The 20,379-nt window shown below is 47.5% G+C and overlaps 1 protein-coding gene across 3 annotated transcripts in view; it reads left to right on the top strand.

Annotated features, from left to right (window-relative positions):
- Positions 1-1,609: 1,609 nt before the first annotated feature.
- The window catches only part of ZNF397 (zinc finger protein 397), a 29,769-nt gene continuing 10,999 nt past the window's right edge, over positions 1,610-20,379 (top strand). The window contains exons 1-5 of one of the 3 annotated variants that reach the window (XM_059707344.1): positions 1,610-2,101; positions 3,015-3,506; positions 3,768-3,906; positions 6,846-7,376; positions 11,468-11,599. In XM_059707344.1, the coding sequence (XP_059563327.1) occupies positions 3,093-3,506; positions 3,768-3,906; positions 6,846-7,376; positions 11,468-11,520 (1,137 nt within the window). In that variant the 5' untranslated portion in view covers positions 1,610-2,101; positions 3,015-3,092 and the 3' untranslated portion in view covers positions 11,521-11,599. Of the gene's footprint in view, positions 2,102-3,014; positions 3,507-3,767; positions 3,907-6,845; positions 10,097-11,467; positions 14,526-20,379 lie in introns of those variants that run through there. The other 2 variants (XM_059707343.1, XM_059707342.1) reach the window with 2 other exon arrangements.

Genomic DNA, 20,379 nt, shown 5'->3' with positions numbered 1-20,379 from the left:
CTCCATCCCCAGTGTGGGGCGTGCAGGAGGCATTGATGTTTCTCTCTCTCCCTCTCCCTTCCTCTCTGAAATCAATAAAAATGTATTTTTTTAAAAGAATGAGTTAGTAAGTCAGTAATAGCTCTGCATGCTAATGAATTTTCCCCCAAATACGTGTCTTTTTATGTATGTCACCTTGTACTAACATTTTAAAAATAAATACAAATAAAAGGGGAAATGTTTGCAACTTTAAACATGGGAAACGCCACTGAAGAACCGTACATGGTCAGTAACCAGGAGAGGGAACTACCTTCTCCCCATGCTGACCTGACAAGCTCAGGAGAGGCCTGCATGGCAGTCTTGCAGACTCGGAGACCTAAAGTAACCACAAAGGATGGTCTGAAATTAAACCTTAACTAAAAGCAGTTATGGTGGGCAGCTACATCCTAAGCCGATATCTTCACTGATAAGGTCAACCTTTACTGTAACTGAGCCTATCTGTCTTTTTGCATCTATGATAACATACCCTTGAAATGTCTGGGTAACTTGTGATTTCCCTGTATCTGGAGCCCCTGGGGCACAACCAGGTGTGCTAAGCCCAGGACAGATGCAGCAGATTCTTTCATTTACCACGTTAATTGTTCCTGCACCGACCTAAGCATGTGTCCATCATTTTACTTTTTATCCTATCACAGAGGTTTCCCCCACTTCACTTAATCCCACCTCCTTAAATGTGTCACCAATGAATTTCATGTATAAATACGGATGTAACCCTGCCATTCTCCGGACCACTATCTCAATTCGTTGAGGTTCTGCTTCCCGGCATATGTCGACAGTTTGGCTCAAATAAACTCACAAAAATTCTTTAAAGGTTTCAATGGTTTTTTTACGTTAACACTACCGAGTTTAAACACAACAGGACACACCGTTTTCGCCCACTAAACGGCCAAGGGAAATCTAAGCACTACGCTTCCTGGCAGCAGGGGTCGGTGGACACGAACCCGCTCGGAGGGCGGGGGCGGGAGAGCCCCGCGTCCCTGCTGGGGAACCGGCGCCTCGGCCCGCGGGCGGCTTGGCTCTGGGCAGAGAGAGGCTACAGCCGAGCTGCTGGGCAGGAGAGCAACACCGGTTGTTACCGTTTATTCGGCCTGTTTGTCCACGTGTGGACTTTTGTGGGAGACCCGGGAACAGCACTGGAGATACAGGAACACGTTCCCAAAGCATCGGAGGTGGGCGCACCGCGAGTGACCGGGCATCAACATGGAGGGTGGAGGGAGAAAAAGGTGGTGGGAGGCGGTGGGAGGTGGTGGGCCGCGGGCGGCCCAGGTGGGTAGGGCGGCCTCTCCGGCGCCCCCGCCCGCCCATCAGCCCACCGCCGCGCCGTCCACGCCCCGGGCCGGGAGTCCGGGCTCTGCGGATCCGCGGTCGCAGGGGGCGGGCGGTGGAAGGACAGGATCCAGGGCGCTGATTGGCTGTCCGTGAGCGCGGGGCGGGGCGGAGGGGGCTCGGGGAGTCGCGGGCGGAAGGCCACGGGGGCGCACTTCCGGTCTTTGTGTCTCGCCGCCGGGTCGCTGGCCCGCTCGCCGCTGCTGGCTCTGCGGTGAGGGACGCGGGCCCCGAGGCGGAGGGAGGCGGGAGGGCGCGGCGGGCAGAGCCCGCTCCGCGGCGGCCCATCCCGGGGCCGCGGCCCCTCGTGGGGCGGCGCCTGCTGGCGACCTGGGGACGCGATGAGGCCGGCGCGCGGGTCCCCGCGTCCCGCGGGGAGGGCACTGCTCCCCACCGCCCCGATCTTGCAAATGCTGCGGCTGAACCGAATATAAAGTAGAAAGGCCGGAGCTGAATAAACCGGATTTGCAGCCTCAATATCCTCATCTCGCCAGCTGATGGGCGTGTTAGGGTTAAGTGTTACTGTCCTGCCCACGCGAGGGCATACCCTACCCTCCTGTGGACAGGCCCCCATCCCAACGGCAGAGCCTGTCTGACCTTTATCAGAAATTTAATACGTGCTCGTTGCCATATTTCGCTTTTTAAAGATGTTTACTCCGGTTTATCCTAAGCTTCTGGAGAGCTGAGACCTGCCTTTCACTTGTGTCTCTCTATCTGACAGGGTTTGGAACACGTGGTAAGCATTTAACAAGTTCTTCTTGGTTATTCCTAGGGAGAGCCATTTATTCAGGAGCAAACACCTTTGCATCCTATTACCGGGCTCCGCACAGAGCCCGTAATTCGTTCCTCAGTGATCCTTGAAGAAATTCAGTGAATACCAACATTGATCAAATGGCGAATAGTCAACAATATTTTTATTTAAGTCAAATAATGTTTAATATGCATTTTTAACAAGTGTTTTACTACCTTAAATGAATTGACACCATTTGCCATAGATTACTAAAAATACATATTTTTAAATCAGCATTTTTAAATCCGAGCTAGATACTGTTACCCTTGGTAGTGTGAGGCATATAACTTTATTAAAGAGGGAGTTCTGCCCTGGCTGGTTTGGCTCAGTGGATGGAGCGTCGGCCTGTGGACTGAAGGGTCCCGGGATTGATTCCAGTCAAGGGCACATGCCGGGGTTTCAGGCTTGATCCCCAGTGGGGAGCCTGCAGGAGGCAGCTGATCAATGATTCTCTCATCATTGATGTTTCTCTCCCTCCCCCTTCCTCTCTGAAATAAATAAAAATATATTTTTAAAAAAAGAGTTCTGCAAGTTTTACATATGTGTTAAAGACAGATTTTTCTCCTCAATGCATCAGAATTGAAAGAATTAAAAAGGAAATTTCTCAGTATGTGACTCATGTTAATATTGCATTGTTTTGCTTCTAAAATAATTTCTTATAGAATTGGTGATAGAAATCCTACAAAATAGACAGTGAAAGACATGAGTGATTTTTAGTTTGTCACTTGATTATTATTTATTTACAATCTCAAACAAGCTCCCTTTCAGTATGTTACTGGGCTGGCTGATGTTTATTATTATCAGTTCTTTGAGGGTTTTTTTCGCTGCTGTAGGTTAACAGTGCTTTTTCACCCTTCAGGAAAGAAGAGGTTACTCAAAGAACTTCTGAAGTAGAGAACCCAGTTGTGAGGTTTTTTATCAGCTGTTTCAGGCCGGGATGGCTGTGGAATCGAGAGCCGTTTCAACCCTGCTACCTCCAGACCCTCAGGAACGAGAACTAATACTAGTGAAAGGAGAAGAAAGCCCTCCCTGGGGGCAGACATTAAAGCAGAATGCGAGTGCCCGATCTTGCCAAGAATTGTTTCGCCAGCAGTTCAGAAAGTTTTGCTACCAGGAGACACCCGGGCCCCGGGAGGCTCTGGGCCGACTCCAGGAGCTGTGCTACCAGTGGCTCATGCCGGAGCTGCACACGAAGGAGCAGATCCTGGAGCTGCTGGTGCTGGAGCAGTTCCTGAGCATCCTGCCCGAGGAGCTGCAGGCCTGGGTTCAGCAATATGGCCCAAAAAGTGGCGAGGAAGCGGTGACTCTGTTGGAGGATTTGGAGAGGGAATTTGATGATCCTGGACAGCAGGTGGGAACTGGGAGATGTACTATGTTGTGGGAAAAGGAATTTACACACTGGAGCATGTGGCGTCAAACAGTAGGATGAAAATTTGTCTCTACTGAACCATGACCCTGATGTGACTACGAGGGCCATGTCCTTCTCTGCCATAAGTAGTTATTTTTCCCTTGTCCCTCATGACCGGGGATGTCTTCGTTAACCTCTGGGATTTTTACTAAGCGTTTCCCTAGGGATTTTCTTACCACGCTAACCATATTTTACTGGTTTCAGATTCCGGCTAGTCCGCAAGGACAGGCATTACCCTGGAAGGATTGGACACGTCTTGGAGCATCCCAAGAGTTAAACATCCAACTCCAGCCTTTAAAGGCACAGCTGAAACCTTGGGAACCTTGCCTTTCCTCCCAAAGTGGTAAGAAACAGAAATTCATCTGGGAACTGTTATCAGTTAGGCCTCTGGCCTTGAAGATATGCAATGAATTGCATTTTGCAAATAAGCCACATGTAAGCCTCACCTTTATTCTTCTAGGCCAAGAGGTGCTCTGACCTAGAATTTAGCCACTTTGTATTCAGCAACCTTCACACAAACCAGTCAGGCTTCCTCGTGTCAGTTGCCTGTCGTTTCTTTACTTACTCCTTCATTGTATATCTTACCTGGGTACTAATACATGTCTGATATGGTGATAGGCACTGGGTCTCTATCTTCAAGGAACTTTCAGGTTTATGTAGGTGGTGGACAAGCAAAAAGGCAATTGCAGTATAGTGTAGTAAATTATAGAATAAGAGTAGGCACTGGGCACTATACCCAATCTTAGCAGTTCAAGGAATAATTCTTAAAGACACATCTAAGACTTGAACTAGAAGTGGGAAGAAGCCAGGTAAATAGGTGGGAAAATAGGCTAAAGGAAAAGACTGTCTCAATATTTCTGACACTGGATGCATGAGGTTTTCCCTCACAGTAAGCAGTTCTGACACTAACTCCCCAAAATGAGTGCAGATCCCACAGGTTAAGGTTTCAGTCCCACAAGACTGACCCCCACTACAGATGCGAGTTGCATGTAACGAGTCCAGGTTACCCACACGTCTGACTTTTGTGAATTGGCAGTTCCACAACCCCTCCTCTGGTTTCATAATTTGCTCGAATGGCTCACAGGACTCAGGGAAACACCTTACTTACTACTACTGATTTATTATAAAGGATACAAATGAACTAGTGGTACGTAGGGTAAAGTCCAGAAAGGTCCTGAGTGCAGAGCTTCTGTAGCTGTGAAGTTTGGGGTGCCATTCTCCTGGCACTTGGATGCATTCACCATCCTGGAAGCTCTCTGAACCCCTTTAAGGTTTTTATGGAGGTTTCATTACCTGGGCACAATTGATTAAATCATTGGCTGTCGATGATTAGCTAACTCAACCCAGCCCTTCTTCCTGAAGGTCAGGGAATGGGGCTGAAAGTTCCAATGTTCTAGTCACTTGGTTGGTTCCGATGGCAATCAGCCTACCTCCAAGAGTCAGCTCATTAGCATAAACCCAGGTATGGTTGGTAGGGGCTTATGAATAACAGAAGGCACTCCTCTCACATCTACCACTTAGGAAATTTAAACACTGTGCCCAGAACTGGGGATGAAGAACAAATATCTATATATATAAAAGCCTAATATGAAAATTGTCCCCGTGGGAGTTTGACCAGGAGACTGGGAGTTCAATCGCTCGCTATTATGTGTGCTGAACACCAGGGGGCAGCGTGGAACAAAGGAAGAAAGACCCTGGCCAGCAGCCAGAAGGCCCCGATCGGCCCTGATGGCCAGCGAGGCCTAGGGACCCTACCCATGCACCGGCCCTCTAGTTAATTATAATACTAGAGGCCTGGTGCAGGAAAATTCATGCACTGGAGGGTGGTTCCTCAGCCTGGCCTGCCCCCTCTCACAGTCCGGGAGCCCTCAGGGGCAGGAGGCGACCCAGCGATCAGGGGAAGGTGATGCTCCATCACACCTCTGCTGCTGCCACTGCCAGCAGCGCAAGCCTCGGCCGGCCCTGGTTACCTGAGCCTCGGGCAGCCCTGGGCAACTGGGGAGCTGAGGGGACTGGGGGACTCCGGAGGCAGGCATGTGGCTGCCACCCCGGTGGGGCTGATGGGACTGGGTGCTGCCATCATTTAGGGTGTGGCAGTCAATTAGCATATCCCCTCCTTATTGGCTGTGGGTGCCGCCATCTTTGAAGGCAGGCAGTCAATTCACATATTCCCTCCTTATTGGCTGTGGGCGTCGCCATCTTTGAGGGCAGGGCGGTCAATTAGCATATTCCCTCCTTCTTGGCTGTGGGTGCTGCCATCTTTGTGACAGCGTGAGGGTCAATTAGTATATTCCCTCTTTATTAGATAGTATCACACAAGCAAAGGCCGCAAAGTCCTAAAGGTGAAAGACTATATAGCCCATTGTGGGGATTGCAGAAAATTCAATTTAACTTGAACAGAGAATTTATAGAGGAGAGGTGGTAAGAGAAACTAGACAGGAAAATGGGACCCAGATTGTAGAAACCTGTACGTCATTCTACTTAGTTTGTACAGTGCAGTGGGTACATGTGAAGGGATTTGGGCAAGGGAATGACATGATTGGGTGTGTGTTTTAAAATTTAGGTGCAGGATGGAGAATGCATTTGAAGATAAGAGTAGATAGAGCCCTGTTAGAAACTGTTATAATCAAGTGGCCACGGTGAATAAATCAAGGTGTATTGTGGTGAGAGGTGGGGAATATCAAAGCCGACTCCTGCTTATCGGTATTTATTGTATTGCAGTAGCTGATCATTGTTAAAGTGGAGCATGTGGCTAGGAGTTGAGGTTTCAGGTTTCAGTCTTAAACTGCTTGGTTAATAATGGGCCTATTTCATATACATGGAAAACATAAAGGAAAAAACACACGGATGATGTATTTAGGTGCTTGTGAAATATTCACAAGTAATATGTCCAGTCAGCATTGGATATGCAAGTCTAGAGCTTACCAGAGGAAACAGGATAGAACTGGGGATCTGATTAGCGTATAACATAAGTACATTCGTAATTGAAGTCTAGGGGATGGACAGTTTGTAGACTGGGGATGATACATGAGAGCCCAGCACAAAATCTGAAGGAACTCATGTTTGAGTGGTTGGTCTTGACTCTGAGAAGAAACAGCCACAGAAATCGGGCTAATATAGCTGTTTCTGGAAGGGAGGTGTTGTCCACAGAGTCAGTGTTACAGATATATGGGAATAGTGACATCTTTTGTGGTTGGAGCATCTGTTTTCTCTCACATAGAAAGTGAGTACTGAGAGTGATTGGAGAAACTAAAAATCTGGTTTTTGCTATTACCATTTCAGATTGTGAGAACAATGGATCAGCGGCAAAGAAGGATATTTCAGGAGGAAAAGCAGGACTTCTCCAGGAACTCTCATTCGGAAGAATTAGTGAACACAAAAGCCACTTCAAGAGGCTGCAAGGAAGTGCTTCAGGGGAGAAATTAGGAAGCTCCCCTTCCCCAGCAGGCAGTTGTAGTCAAGCCATCACACACAGATCTCTAGGAAAGAGATTCCACCATGAGCCGCAGAGAAGCCTGATTCTAAGTACAAGCTCTAGAACATTTCAGAAAGTTCCTTCAGAAGAGAGACCTCATAGATGTGATGTATGTGGGCACAGCTTTAAACAGCATTCCTCTCTAACACAACATCAGAGAATCCATACCGGAGAAAAGCCCTACAAATGCAGCCAGTGTGGGAAGGCCTTTAGCTTGAGGTCGTATCTGATTATTCATCAGAGAATCCACAGTGGTGAGAAAGCATATGAATGTAGTGAGTGTGGAAAAGCCTTCAATCAGAGCTCGGCCCTCATTAGACATCGGAAAATTCATACAGGTGAGAAAGCTTGTAAGTGTAATGAATGTGGCAAAGCATTCAGTCAAAGTTCATATCTCATCATCCATCAAAGAATTCATACTGGTGAGAAACCCTATGAGTGTAATGAGTGTGGGAAAACCTTTAGCCAAAGCTCAAAGCTTGTAAGACACCAACGAATCCACACAGGAGAGAGACCTTATGAATGTAATGAATGTGGGAAAGCGTTCAGGCAGAGCTCGGAGCTAATAACCCATCAGAGAATACATAGTGGAGAGAAGCCCTATGAATGCAATGAGTGTGGAAGAGCCTTCAGTTTGAGCTCAAACCTCATTAGACATCAGAGAATTCATAGTGGAGAGGAACCTTATCAGTGTATTGAATGTGGCAAAACATTCAAAAGGAGCTCAGCCCTTGTTCAGCATCAGAGAATCCACTCTGGGGATGAGGCTTATATATGTAATGAATGTGGGAAGGCTTTCCGGCACAGATCAGTCCTCATGCGCCATCAGAGAGTCCACACTGTAAAGTAACTGGTGAATACAATGAATATTGTAAATACTTCTGTCAAATGTTTATGTTTGTTAATCAAAAGGGTTTACTTTGAGCAAGACTCCATGAAGGTGGTGAACTCCTAGGTCTCGAGTCAGTCTGACTTTATGCAGCACTCCCCCGTGCCATGCACATTGTCCCTTGAAAGCTTTTCCTGTGATTAGTCAGAACAGTAGATGGAAGAATTGTTGCTTCCTCCTTTTTTCTTCTCATTAGGAATACTCAGGAAATAGGAAAAATGGGACTTTTGCATTGAAACCTCAGTTTCCAGGAGAATGTCATGAAGAGGGTAAGCAGTCCATGCTGTCACTGCAGAACTAGGTATAATGGAAAATAAAGACATTTTGTACAGTTTAATGAGCAGGGCAAACCAGCAATGGCACTAGTATGATCAGTGCCACGTGCCATTAAAGAGTCCCTAACCCAACCTTGGTCAAGGAAAAATGATCTGAAGGATGAGGGAGAACACAGACACAGGCCCGGAAGAAAGTCTGAGAAATTAAAAGTCCCCTTTGTGTGGAGCATGCCGGGTGAGTTCCTGGTGAAGTAGAGTCAGGTTTGTAAGACGTGTGGATGCAGCCAGTCTCTTAAGCAGTGCCTACAGTAAAGTAGGAGCCAGGAAAAGCTTGTTAATAGAAAAACCCTGGAGTCCTTGGACCACGGGGTGGTGAGTTTTGTCTTCATCTGGTGTGACCCAGAAAAAGGGTTAATAAGTAGTTTCCTTGCCCTACCTGTAGGCTAGACCTTTCGTGGGGGTGGGGGAGGGGCCAGAAAGACCCCAGCCTGGAGGTTGAGAGTCTGTCTGAATGTCCCTCTCCCAGACAGAAGGACATCTTTGGTTCCTAACAGTAAGACTGACAAAGCTGCTATCAGCTTCCACCTTCCAGTGCTCAGGATCAGCTGCTGCTATGGCTACCATATCACTGGGGGCTGCACCCACAGTTCCTCATGCACTGCCTTGGGCTCTGGTGCTGAAGAATATTTGTCAGTTGCTGGGTCTGTGACTTATTCTCCAAGCACCTCACACACAGTTAGTTTTGTTTTATATCAGCAGCATTCAGTCTCATGAATTCGGTTCAAGACGAAGCTAAAGGGAAGTGGCAACAGTCATGGTCCATCCAGAGAGTCCCATCTTCTGAGGGACCCGGCAGGAAAAGTACCCCTAGACTGGTACTTCTCTACGATTGGAAAGGGGTATAAGCTAGCCAGCAACAGAAAAACATGTTATTCAAAATACCTAACGGTTATCACTCACCAAAAATAGAAACCTATGGGCATGCAGAGGATACATAGAGAGGTAGTACTCCAGTTGGGGCATACGCAGATGAGCGTGTATTAACCAGCAGGAATGGCAGGAGGGCTAACTGCTCAAGCTTAGAATGAAAAAAGAAAGGGAGAGAATCATTTGGAAAAGATGGTAACATGTAACAAGAGCTAGTCAACTCCTGTTTTCTTCCACAGAGAAGATCCAAACTGAAAGGGTAGGACAAACTAACTAGGAACGATACACCATCTATTACAGAAGGAGGATATTCTTTACACAGAGTTCTTACAGATCAATAAGAAACGCAATAGGTACTTGTTCGGGCTTTGTGTACATGTACTCGCTATTTGTCAGACGCCCATATTTTGCAGACGAGGAATGAAGGCTTAGGATCACGGCTTACTCTGTGTCATGTTGCTACCCAGTGGTGAGGTTAGACTGAACCAGGCATCAGGAATCCAGAACCCTTCTGTTTCTCTACACTGTCTCCCCATTAGAAAGTCACAACAGAAAATAAAGGTTTCTTAAATAGGCAAAACACAAAAGAATAAATTCAATGCACACTAAGTGTTCATCCTTGCTGGAATTAAAAACGCTATATTGAAGCAAGAGTTGAGATGTCCCTCACGCAACTAACAATTCAGGGAAACTGGGACGATAACGTTGCAAGTGGGATGTGAGTAGATACTGCCTCTGGCAATCAAATCAGAAGCCTTAAGCATTGCCTTCTGACTTTCACATTCTACCTATAAATTATGCTTCCGAAATCAGCAGGGATGTATACAGTCTTAAAAGTGATGTTGATATAAATGACAAAGCATTAATATCTTGTGTAAAAATAAAAGACAGTTATGTACAGCATGATTCCATGTAAAAATATATTTATGCATTAAATACTGGACATAAATCTTAAAGTGCTATATTGGTTCTGAGTGATGACATAGATTATTTCATTTTCTCTTACACTTTTCTGTGTCTTCCAAATTTTCTTGCAATAAATATTTAAAACTCTAAAATTAGAGAGAGAGGGTATGAAAGGGAGTGGAAGCCCAGGGTAGTGGAGAAGTATTAAGAAAAAGCACATACTCTCCATAGCATCTCTTCCAAGTCCTAGGAGATTAGGACTTGTGACTTCCTTGTTGGTAAATGACAATGGTAGACATACCCATCTCACACTAATATATACACAATGTCTTCTACAAATTATGAATCTGCAAATGTGAACTATCTGCATGAAGGAGATTTACAGGTGAGAAAAGGAATAGCCTTGAAGCAGAGACCTTTGTTCTTGCTGGTTCTTTTCCATTCATTCTGCAGCTGTAAGCAAGTCACCTGACAGTCTGGACCAGGGGTCCTCAAACTACGGCCCGCAGGCCACATGCAAATACAAATATTGTATTTGTTCCCGTTTTGTTTTTTCACTTCAAAATAAGATATGTGCAGTGTGCATAGGAATTTGTTCATAGTTTTTTTTTTAAACTATAGTCCGGCCCCCCAACGGTCTGAGGGACAGTGAACTGGCCCCCTGTTTAGAAAGTTTGAGGACCCCTGGTCTGGACCCTCAGTTTAAAGGAGCTGAAGTAGGTGAGCTCTTACAGTTAGAGCTTCAACATTCTACGTGTATACAAAGGGGAGGGGAGGACACCAATATAAGCTAGATGTCAAAGGTAATTGTTTTTTCCTTCACCAGCTGGATGGAAAGTAATTCATGTCTTTCCCTTTTGCTCAGGCCTTGTTTCTTTTGGGATAGAGGCAGTCCAGGGGGGAACAATGTTTACCTTAAATGGATCTTGCACAACAGATTCATAGATTTGATTTTATTGATTTCAGAGAGGAAGGAAGAGGGAGAGAAAGAAACATCAATGATGAGAGAATCATCGATTGGCTGTCTCCTGCACGCCCCCTACTGAGGGCCAAGCTTGCAACCCAAGCATGTGCCCGTGGCTGGAATTGAGCCCGGGACCCTTTAGTCCATAGGCCAACGCTCTATCCACTGAGCCAAACCAGCTAGGTCCAGATGCACAGATTTTAAAAGATAATGTGCAGTCTGGCTGGTTAAGCATCGACCCATGAACCAGGAGGTCACGGTTTGATACCCGGTCAGGGCACACGCCCAGGATGTGGGCTCAGATCCCCAGTAGGGGGGCATGTAGGAAGCAACCAATCTGATTCTCATCATTGACGTTTCTATCTCTCCCTCTCCCTTCCTCTCTGAAATAAAAACAAGATAAAGATAATGTGCAATTTAGACAAGGTGCTTAATATCAGTTTCCCACCTCTTCTCCCTCATTTCCAGAGGCTTCAGTTAACACTGTCCAGCTGAGAGGATTAGAAATTCAGCGAGTCTGACCTTGGTCTTTCCAAGCAGCCCTATGAACTTTGCTTCTCTTGCCCATTAAGTGAATCCTCAGACCACAGGGGGTTGCCAGGTAGATTGACTTCCCATGCGGAAGACCTGACCAGGAGAGCATTTCTGCAAAATCAAGAGGAAAGGTGAGCTCTGTGGGCAGACCCCACTTATGCCCATCCACCTCCTGCTTTTGATGGGCCAGAACCTGACATTGCTACTCAAACTTTGTCACTGGCAGCTGGCTTATTGGCTGGTCACAGATCTAAAAGGTCATGGGCTTTTTTTCTTTACAAGTATGGACCTACTGAGAGAGGAGGGGAAGGCCATGGCAATTGCTCTGACTCTTGCTCTCAAAGGTGGGCACAGATGTGTGTGTGTGTTTCAAGAGGCTACTTGTGGCCCGGCTGGCGTGGCTCAGTGGTTGAGCAGCAACTTATGGACCAGGAGGTCACAGTTCGTTCCCGGTTGGGGCATATGCCCGGGTTGCGGGCTCAATCCCCAGTGTGGGGCGTGCAGGAGGCAGCCGAAGAATTATTCTCTCTCATCACTGATGCTTCTCTCTCTCCCTCTCCCTTCCCCTCTGAAATCAATAAAAAAATATATTTTTAAAAAGAGGCTACTTGTTCTCACTCCTATGGTCTTTCAACCACAGTGAAGCCCCAAGTGTACTTAGTGAACTGCTGCCCCAGCGACTAGCTGCCAGTTTCCAGACACTTTCTGGCCCAGGGAATAAAAGCAAAGAACACCAATTCCCTGACCTCTTCCCACAACTCCCCATCCTCCAGCACATCTCCAATCATATTCTCGTGCTCCTTACTCCTGAGGGAATAATTTCAAAGCAAAACTTAAAACTCAAGTTTTATTACAATACATCTTGCATTACATTCTAGTGCTAAACAGTTGAAGTATAAATGTTAAAAATCGGTCACTAAAAATGATTTCCCAAACAAGATTTTTACCAAAAAAATTAGGGTTGGGATAAAAACAAACAAACAGAAAATACTCCAAAATGTTAACAATGCTCCTATGGGAAGTGAGATTGTGGGTGATTTATACTTCCTCATTTTCTGTACTATTAACATGTGCAGTTCACAGTCTGAAAAAAACTATTAAATGCTATTAAAAACATGAAATCATGTGATCGTCATCTATTAAAAAAAAGGCAACTATCCATTTGAAGTCTTCAGTCTTCTGATTGGCCTCACTTAATGAGAATCCCACAACCTTTGGACACAGGAGCTGCCCCCTGGTGGTCAGTGCGCTCCCACAGGGGGACCACCACTTGGTTGACCGGGCTGAGCGGCAGGAAACGCCCCTCACCAGGCACAAATCCGTGCCCAGGGCCTCTAGTATCTATAATGATAAAAGGGCAATATGCTAATTAGACCAGACGTCCTTCCTGACAAAGCCTGGGTCCCAGGTGCTGGAGGGAAGCCGATGCTGGCAGCAGGTGGAAAGAAGGTCTACTCTCCCACAAATTTTTGAGCATCAGGCCTCTAATGTATATATACATAATTTTTATTTTACTTCAGAGAGGAAGGGATGTGCCCTTGCCCGGAATCAAACCCGGAACCCTTCAGTCTGCAGGCCAAACCGGCTAGGGCCCCTCTGGCCTTTCTTGATGGCAGAAGAGACAACCGGCTGTTTTCCCAGGAATGCGGGATTAATGGCCAGGTCTCCGGTTGTCCCCGCCCCGCTGCTCCAATGCGGTCCCACAATCAGAGCAGCCCGCACCCGGGACGGCTCCCGCCCGCCTACTGCTTCCCTGGGGCCCGCGACGGGCCTGTTCGCAAGGCCCCGGGGGGCTCCGAGCCCCCGCAATGCTCCGGGACCGGGTGGCGGGGCGGGGCGGGGCGGGGCGGGGCGGGGCGGGGCGGGGCGGGGCGGGGCGGGGCGGGGTGGGGTGGGGTGGGGGGCAGGAGGGAAGGAGACGAGCACGCGCGCGGGGGAGGCAAAGCGGGTAACCGAGGGCGAACTCGTCCTGGAGTCAAAACCTACCCCGCCCAGGGCGCTTTCCCGGGAGGCGTGTTCCGACATTCACGTCCAGAACCGGCACACGGGCCAGGGGTCTGTGCCCGCTCCCAGGCCCCTCGCTACGGTCGGGCAGGGGCACCTCTGGGCTGCGGGCAGCTCCGCGGACGCGCGGGCGTTAAACTCGGCCTCCCTACCGCGCTCGCCCCGCACCGCCCGGCGCGTGCGCACTGCGCGCCCAGCCATAGAGCTGCGGGTCCGGTCCGCCCGCCTCCTAGAGCGGCCCGAACAGGTGCCTCGCGGGGCCGGGGCCGTGGCCTCGCGAGAGGCGCAGGGTCGCGTGGGGTCCCGCCTCGGAAGCGGCCTCGCCGCGCCGCCAGGGAGCCGCGTGCGCTTTCCGGAGGCCGCGGGGAGTCGAGGCCGCCGGGGTCGCCCCGGGCGCGGCTCCGAGGCCCGGCGAGCTGGGTCGGGCCGCCCTTGCTGGCCCCTGGGTTCCACTGAGTGAACACCGGGACCCGGGGGTGGGCGGGTCAAGGCGTGGGTGCATCCGCGCGAACCAGCCCTCCGTGCGGGAGGCAGGGAGGACAGACGGTGATGAGCCGGACCAGGGGTGGGGCTGGGACTAGGCCGGGAAGCGAGGAGCGCGGTGCCTGGTCTCCCCAGCTCTACGTGACGTGGCTGCCATTCACCCAGTGGGGCTGGAAGGTGGCTGGGCTGGGAACGGGGTTCCAGGTCCCCGAGGGGCAATGCCTGACGCCTGCCTGGGGAGAGAGGAAGCTGAGTACATGTAAATAGGAGTCTTCGTTTCCTCCTTTATTTCTTTTGCACCGAGAGGACGTTTTTTGGTAGCCCAGTGTCAGGAATTCTATCTCCGGCTCCGCAGTAGCCTCCGGGTCTCGGAGCCCGACCTGGACCAGAAAAGCTTCCCGAGGCCATGCTGACGCTCCGGGCGCTCCTGGGGGGCCAGGGGGCCAGTCGCAGCCCATGGAGATACCGTTCAATTCCGAATCCCAGGACCATCAGCTGCTGTCAGGTGAGAAGCAGCTTTCTCTCTCTCTCTCTCTCTCTCTCTCTCTCTCTCTCTCTCTCTCACTCTCTCTGTGGTTTGGGGGTGGGGTCACCATTGCTCTATCGGTGTCACCAGTGTGACTGGCATGCTGCATCGCCCACGCGTCACTACCAGGCAGTACCAGTTCTGCAGCGGGAGCACAGTCACGTGACGTTCTTGTGAATTACGGCAATCACATTCTCATGGAATGCCTTCCTCCTTTAAGTCCTCAAATCATCCGTTTTCCCCATTATAGTCACCTTATCACCGATCTGTCAGTATTTGATACTCCCCTTTTAAAATCTTTTCTTTTTTAAAAAAAAAATATATATTTTTATTGATTTCAGAGAGGAAGGGTAAAGGAGAGAGAGAGAGAAACATCAATGATGAGAGAGAATCATTGATTGGCTCCCTCTTGCATGCCCTGCAACCCGGGCATGTGCCCTTGGCCAGAATCGAACATGGGACCCTTCAGTCCTCAAGGCGACTATCCACTGAGCCAAACCAGTTAGGGCGCAAGTTACTTTATTTTTATGATTCTGTTTCGTATATATTAGTATATGTACATACTAATTCATGTCTTGGGGGTTATTTTGAGGATCATGTCTATCTATTACTCCAGAAAAAGGGACCTCAAAACAGTGACCTAAAAGATCAGGCATGCCGAAACCGGTTTGGCTCAGTGGATAGAGCGTCGGCCTGCGGACTGAAAGGTCCCAGGTTCGATTCTGGTCAAGGGCATATACCTGGGTTGCGGGCACATCCCCAGTAGGAGAAGTGCAGGAGGCAGCTGATCGATGTTTCTCTCATCGATGTTTCTAACTATCTCTCTCCCTTCCTCTCTGTAAAAAAAATCAATAAAATATATTTTTTTTTAAAAAAAAAACGGTCAGGCATTTTTAAACCATGTTATTTCCCTTGGTTCTGTATGTCATCAAGTGGGGCTGCGTTCAGCTGGGCAGTTTTATGTTCAGGTCTTGCCTGAGATCCTCATGCAGTGGTCTAGTGGCTCAGCTAGGGCAGGTCTAAGCCGGTATCAGTTACACATGTTGGCTGTTGGTGCTTTCTATGGCATGGGCCATGTACGTATCTCTGGCAAACTAGTCCAGACTCTTCCACAGGGCAGCTAGTTTCCAAACTCAGACAGAGACCAAGCCCTGGGAGGCAAAGCACTTTCTAACCTGTTTGTGTTACATGTGTTAATACGTCATTCACCAAGCAAGTCACATAACCAGTTCCAGAGTCACTGTGGGTGAGAACTACACAAGGATTTAGATACTGGGGGAACAGGATTCAGTGGGGCCCATCCTATATAATAAAAGCCTAATATGCAAAGCAACCGAACAGTGGAACGACCAATGGAATGACTGGTCACTATGATGTGCACTGACCACCAGGGGCCAAATGCTCAACACAGGAGCTGCCCCCAGCCCACAGGCCCCAGGCCAGCCAAGGCAGGTGCCAGCGGCACCTCCCTACCCCCCGATCGCCCCACTGGGCCCCTCCAAGGCAGGTGTCAGTGGAGGCCCCCCAATTGCTCCACCAGTCGCCCCAAAGATCGGCTCTGATTGCCAGCCAGGCCTAGGGACCCTACCCATGCACGAGTTTCATGCACCAGGCCTCTAGTTATTACTATAACAAGCACCACAGGCTCTAGCTGAGATCCTATATATAAACCCTGAGAAAAGACATGGCTGGTACTAAATTCTTTATAAATAGTAGCCCCTGTTATTTTTAGTACAATAATTATGACCCAAACTTTGTTCAGATGTCCTACAGGGTCTCATTTTCACATCATATTTTGCTGCTTCTTTATTTTGGACCTCCCATTGCTGCTGTGTTTTTTCTAAGAAATTAAACTTCTATTATCCCTTTCTTTTACTCTAGATCTTCTGCCTCTTTTTAGTTTTGGAGCATCTTTATTTTATTTATTTTATATTACTTACCTGTATTTAGAATTTGTCTTTCTTTAAGAATCTGTTCTAAGGCCTCTAGTTCTCATCTTTCCTGAGAATCACTGGGCCTCCTCCTTGAAGTTTTACATAAATTAGTATACATATTATATTGCATCTGTTTGTTTCTCTTAGAGTGCATATAAAATAACATTTTTAATTATAGCTATATACAAAAGTGCATTTATAAAATGTAGAAAGACACAAAACAGAAAGTTTAAATAACCTGCAAGTCTATTGAGAGATAGTCATTGCTAACATTTATGTATCCTTCAAATAATTTAACTATTCAACAAATACTTATTGTTGATAAATGCTTATTAGTTAATAAGATCATAGCTTATTATTATTGTCCAAATAATATTATTATTATTGAGAGGGTTTACTCTGTGCCAGGCACTGCTCTAAGTGTGAGGGATATAGCAGTGAACTGAACAGACAAGACTTTGCCCTCAAGGAGCTTACATTCTAGTGGGGTGCCGGGAGCCAGTCCATCCTTGCTGTTTCAAGGGACCGGGCATATATGGCATACTGTTCTTAATATGTTTGCTCACCTTCTTGGCACTATGTGTTTTAACCAAGGTCACCTCTCTGAGAAAGGTTGTTTCCCCAGGTAGGGATTTTCCCCTGAAGTTAGGGAGGGAATAAAACCCCTTAACTAAGGGCCAGGCAGGTAATTAATCATTTTAACTACGAACAATCATGCTTAAGCTACATAATCTTTACTCCCTGGAATGGGGATAAAAAGTGCCCTAACCTTTGGAATAGAGATTGATAGGATTGGGATCAACTGGTATAAATACAGATGTAACAAGACAACAGGACACAGAACCTACACAGAACCTAGAGACAGAAGAACTTCGCTGGAGAGAACATGGCAAAAGATCCTGGACAGAAACTGGCCACAGAACCTAGCGAGAGAACATGGCAAAAGATCCTGGACAGAACCTGGCTACAGAACTTGGTTGGAGAACCTAGACAGACCTGGCTGAAGAACCCGGCTACAGAACCTGGCGACAGAACCTGGCTGGAGAACCTAGCGAGAGGACATGGCTACAGAAACTGGCTGGAGAACCTGGACAGAACCTGGCTGGAGAACCTAGTGAGGGAACATGGCTACAGAACCTGGCTGGAGGACCTGGAGAACCTGGCTGGAGAACCTAGCAAGAGAACACAGAAACTGGCCACAGAACCTAGAGACAGAACCTAGCGAGAGAACATGGCAAAAGATCCTGGACAGAAACTGGCCACAGAACCTAGAGACAGAACCTAGCGAGAGAACCTGGCTGAAGAACCTAGAGACAGAACCTGGCTACCGAACCTGGATAGAACATGGCAAGAGAACCTGACTAGAACCTGGTGACTAAACCTGGCTGGAGAACCTGGACAGATCCTGGCTGGAGAACCTAGCGAGGGAACATGGCTACAGAACCTGGCTGGAGAACCTAGCAAGAGAACATGGACACAGAACCTGGCTGGAGATCCTAACCAGAACTTCGCTGGAGATCCTGACCAGAACTTGGCTAGAGATCCTGGCTAGGTTGCTGATCAACTGAATGCTGTCTCCGTGTCATTCCTTCTTCGCCGACTCCGTCCACACCTTTGGGGACCCCTGGACCTGCTGGGGCTGGACCCCAGCAGTGGGGAAAACAGGAAATAAATAAATATACAGTATAGTATCAAGTAGTAATAGTGGTTATGGAAAAAATAAACCAAATATATCAGTCAGTATTCTAGCAGAAGACAGTGGGCTCATTCAATTGGGGTAACTCAAAGTTTCATGAAAAAGATGGGCAGGGTCACAGAAATCAACAAGGGATGGAGAACAGCCTGTAGACAAACAATGATGAGCAGTTACTACCTTTAGATCTTAGTTACAAGGGGAGAGATTGATTACCAGATCCTAGAGAGGGTAGCTATAGGATAGAGCTGCCCAATAGGAGCTGTGGCCTTTGCTAAAAGAAACACAATTACTTCCAATTCCTGGCCCAGGAAGAGGGAAGCCAGGATGTGAGGGAAGCCAGGATGTAGGGTAGCGGTTCTCAACCTGTGGGTCGCGACCCCTTTGGCAGTCAAAAGACCCTTTCACAGGGGTCACCTAAGACCATCCTGCATATCAGATATTTACATTATGATTCACAACAGTAGCAACATTACAGTTATGAAGTAGCAATGAAAATAATGTTATGGTTGGGTCACAACATGAGGAACTGTATTTAAAGGGCCAGAAGGTTGAGAACCACTCATAGGGTAACCAGTTCATCCCAGTTTGCTTAGGATTTAGCACTGAAAGTCCCACATCCTGAGCAGCTCCTCTGTTAGGGGCAAATCAGGAAAATTGGTCACTCTACGATTCTCCTCCCACTTTTGGCTAAATTTAATTGCAAGCCAGAGAGCACAAAACCCCAAGTGAAGCAGTGCATAAACTAATATCCACCTCCTGAGGCACAGAGCGGGGTGAACAGTAGATGTACGGGTGTGAAGGGACAATATCCAGCACAGCCCAGCCCTTTTAACCTATGCCAGTGGTTGGCAAACTCATTAGTCAACAGAGCCAAATATCAACAGTACGACGATTGAAATTTCTTTTGAGAGCCAAATTTTTTAAACTTAAACTATATAGGTAGGTACATTCAACTCTAAATTCACGGTTTTCGTCTTCCTTTTTTCTTTGCTTCTTCTTTGTAGCCATCTCAAACAGGGCACCTAAAAAAATGTTTCATTTTATAATAATAAAGCCACCAACACAAAAGAATTACAATTCTTAAATTGATGACAAAAATACCTGTAGGATTTGCAGCTGGTTGGAAAAATACAGGTAACTTTATGCTTCAAGGGGGTACTTTTGTCACCTGCATGCGATTTGTGGAGCAACTAGCACTAACCACTGCACAATGAGACTGCTGACTGACTAGCTCACTCAACTCGTGCATTAATCGTGCGCCTCCCCTGCGCTGTGTATCCCGCGGCCCGCCTGCACCTGACCGACAGACACTGCCCACTTCTTCTAACGCCACTTCTTCAAAATAGACTCACCCAGGCTGAAAACCGACTTCTGCACATGGGCCACGAAGTTTCAATCGCACTGTAAGTGTGAGCCCGCATGTGGTATTTTGTGGAAGAGCCACACTCAAGGTGCAAAGAGCCCCATGTGGCTCGCTAGCCGCGGTTTGCCGACCACTGACCTATGCTATCCACCTTTGTCCTTTGTTTAGATTGTTGTGTTCCCAACACAGCAGAAAAAGTCTTAAACTGCCATTTCATTGCAGGTTGACATATAATGAAATCATACTTCCACCTGAAACCTAAAACTTCACTGCCACCAGTGCTGTTCAGATATATTTTGCTGAATTTATTTTTAAATATTTGATTTTTTCATACAATTTCTCATCGTATACAGAAATACAATTGGTGTTTGTATATTGCTGTAAGAAACTTGTTTACCAGTTCTAATAGCTTTTTGAGACATTTTGGATTTTCTATACTATATGTGATTGTGTCATCTGTAAGTAAAGACAGTTTGACTTTGTTATTATTTATATGTTTCAATTATTTTTTATATCTTATTGCATTGGCTAGGAATACTGAATAGAAGTTGTACAATGTTGAACAGAAGTGGTAAGACGGGGTATCTTTGCTTTGCTGCCTTGTTCCTAAAAGAAAAGCATTCATTTAACCATCCTATCTAATAAAAGAGAAACATGGTAATTGGTGTACGACCGCTACCCTTCCCATTGGCTAATCAGGGCAATATGCAAATTAACTGCCAGCCAAGATGGCGGCCGGCAGCCAGGCAGCTTGAAACTAACATGAGGCTTGCTTGCTTCAGTGACAGAGGACTTCAACGTTCCCTGCCTGCCGCCTGCCGCTGCAGACCTCTGACCTGC

The sequence above is a fragment of the Myotis daubentonii genome, chromosome 8 (assembly GCF_963259705.1).
Source record: "Myotis daubentonii chromosome 8, mMyoDau2.1, whole genome shotgun sequence".
NCBI classification, from domain to species: Eukaryota; Metazoa; Chordata; class Mammalia; order Chiroptera; family Vespertilionidae; genus Myotis; species Myotis daubentonii.
The sequence above is the reverse complement of the archived record's forward strand: the minus strand, read 5'-3'. Positions and strand labels throughout refer to the sequence as shown.